This window comes from Tupaia chinensis, unplaced genomic scaffold, assembly GCF_000334495.1.
Source record: "Tupaia chinensis unplaced genomic scaffold, TupChi_1.0 Scaffold000527_1, whole genome shotgun sequence".
NCBI classification, from domain to species: domain Eukaryota; kingdom Metazoa; phylum Chordata; class Mammalia; order Scandentia; family Tupaiidae; genus Tupaia; species Tupaia belangeri.
Genome location: NW_006160040.1, coordinates 2,012,912 through 2,015,022, shown reverse-complemented (window position 1 = coordinate 2,015,022; position 2,111 = coordinate 2,012,912). Strand labels below are relative to the sequence as shown.

At 62.0% G+C, this 2,111-nt stretch overlaps 1 protein-coding gene across 1 annotated transcript in view; it reads right to left on the bottom strand.

The window, feature by feature from the left end:
• CRYBG1 (crystallin beta-gamma domain containing 1) overlaps positions 1-489 on the bottom strand; it is a 71,909-nt gene extending 71,420 nt beyond the window's left edge. The window contains exon 1 of the mRNA XM_027775113.1: positions 14-489. Within this exon, the coding sequence (XP_027630914.1) occupies positions 14-355 (342 nt within the window). The 5' untranslated portion in view covers positions 356-489. The remainder of the gene's footprint in view (positions 1-13) is intronic.
• Positions 490-2,111: the final 1,622 nt, after the last annotated feature.

Below are 2,111 nucleotides of genomic sequence, written 5' to 3'. Positions count from 1 at the left end.
CGGCCGCCGGGCCGCGTCTCGTGCCCTTCCTCTTAGTGGGGGACGAGGCTGGAAGCGGCTGCTTGCTTCGATCCGGCTCCCCTCGGAGCTGCCCTTTGGGGCCAAGACCGGGGCTGGGCTTGGACTCCGGGAACACGGCGGAGGCAACGCCCCCGTCCGGGGCAGCCCGCGGAGATTTCACTTTCTTTTCCGCCGGGACGTTCTCGGTGCCTGAGTTTGGCGCCACCTCGTCGTCGAACACCGCGTCGTCCCTCGCTGGGCTCTCGGGCAACGCGACATCTGCGCCGGGGGAGTCGGTGGATTTCTGCGACCTCCTCCGCCTCCCCGACCTGCGGCCGCTCGACCTCTTTTCCATGTCGTCCAAATCGCCACAGTCTTCTGTCCCCGGAGTAATCACGACAGGCTCGTCCCCCTGCGCGACCTCAGTCTTACTCAAGTAGATGTCCAAAGTTAAGACTTTGGAGGAGTGGGCGCGCTCTCCCGGCCGGGAATCGCGCCCTCGGGGCCCGGCTGTGCAGTCCACCTGCTCCGGGCCCGCCCGAGTTTCCGCGCTCTCGGCCGCAGGGTCACCTGGCGGAGCACAGGCGTCCTCCGGCGACTGGCAGCGCGAAGCTTGGGGCCCCAGAGAATCGCTTTCGGCACACACGTGGGGGGCTCCGTCAGGGGCCTGGGCTAGATGTCCGGCAGGCAGCTCCTGGGTGGGGGACCCGGGCGCACTGCTGGCAGCCCGGGTTGCCTGCGGCTCGCGGTCAGCGCTGGGCGAAGCGTCCTCCCCCGGACCGCGGGCGGGCGTCTCTGCGCTCCCTAGCCTGGAGGAATTCCCTGGCGAGGAATGCAGCTGCTTGGCAGCGGTGGTGGCATCTGGGGAGGTCTCTCCCTTTGCCTCCAGAGGTTCTAATTGAGCTGAATCACTTTCATGGCACTGTCGCACAGCTACCGCACCGCTGCTCGAGCGAGGTGACAACTCGGCGTCAGGGGGGGCTGCCTGGACGCGGCCCTCGGGGTGCTCGCCCTCCGCCTCCTGGGGCTTCTCCTGGGGGTAGCCCTCCTCGCTCGGGTCCCTCTGCGTGGGTTGGCTGCTCGGGGATTTGCCCCTCTGGGTCTCTGCTTCGGGGGGTTTCGAAGAGCTTACATCTTTGGGACAGACCGGTTTGCCATTTGAGCTGGCGGGGCTCTCTAGCCCGTTTCTGGTCCTTCTCCTCCCTGCCGTGAACAGCGTGCCAAGCTTCCCCAGCACCGGCTTCCTCCTGGCCTCTTCTGGTGGTGGTGCTCTGGACTGAGAGAGAAAAGGAGACAGAGAGAGATATGAGAATTCGGATTTTTTTTTTTCTCCTTGAGTAGTAATGAAACTACGAGCCCAAATTAGTCTGTCACGATTTCTCACTGACAAAGGGGCAAAGTGTGCCCTTGTTACATTCACTCCAACAAATAAACTCAGGTTTTCTCTCTGGAATCTTGGATAAATAGCGTAAGTTGCTGGCATTACTCTCCTTTAACAGTAATTCTTACGTTTTAAAGGGAAAATTCGAAAAGGTCCAGATGATCACATATACAAAGTACGAGATTCCTGTTTTCTCTCGCTCTTGCCTTTTTACCTCCTTTCTCAATAAAGACGTCGTTACACTCAGCCACGCACAGCAGCAAACACACTCACGTGTTTTAAGGGGGATTACTTTTCTCTCCGTTAGAGGGGAGGGGGACGGGGAGAAGCAGTACTAGCCTCCTCCTCGGGGACAGCAGAAGCCACGTGGGCTCAACTCGTTTGCAAATGAAAACCTTCAGAACCCGGGGAGGAATTCTGCACCTGGGCCGGGCCCTAGGCCAAGGCCGCGCTGGGAGCGGCGCTCCTCCAATGGGCGGGCGCGCGGCCATTCAAACGCCCGCGGGTCCCACAAGCCCAGCTCTCTCCGGCTCACCCGGGAGGCTTGAACCCGAGTTCCGGAGTGTAAACGCGAGGGGCTGCGTGGGAGAAGGGATGGATCATGGAAAGGGGGCTGCTTTCGCACACCGCGTCTTGGGGCCAGGAAGCACCTGGCTCTGACCAAGGCCCCCTCGGTCCCGGGGTCCGTTCCCTGCCACCTCGTGGGGCTCCGGGCGCGCACGGACGGTAC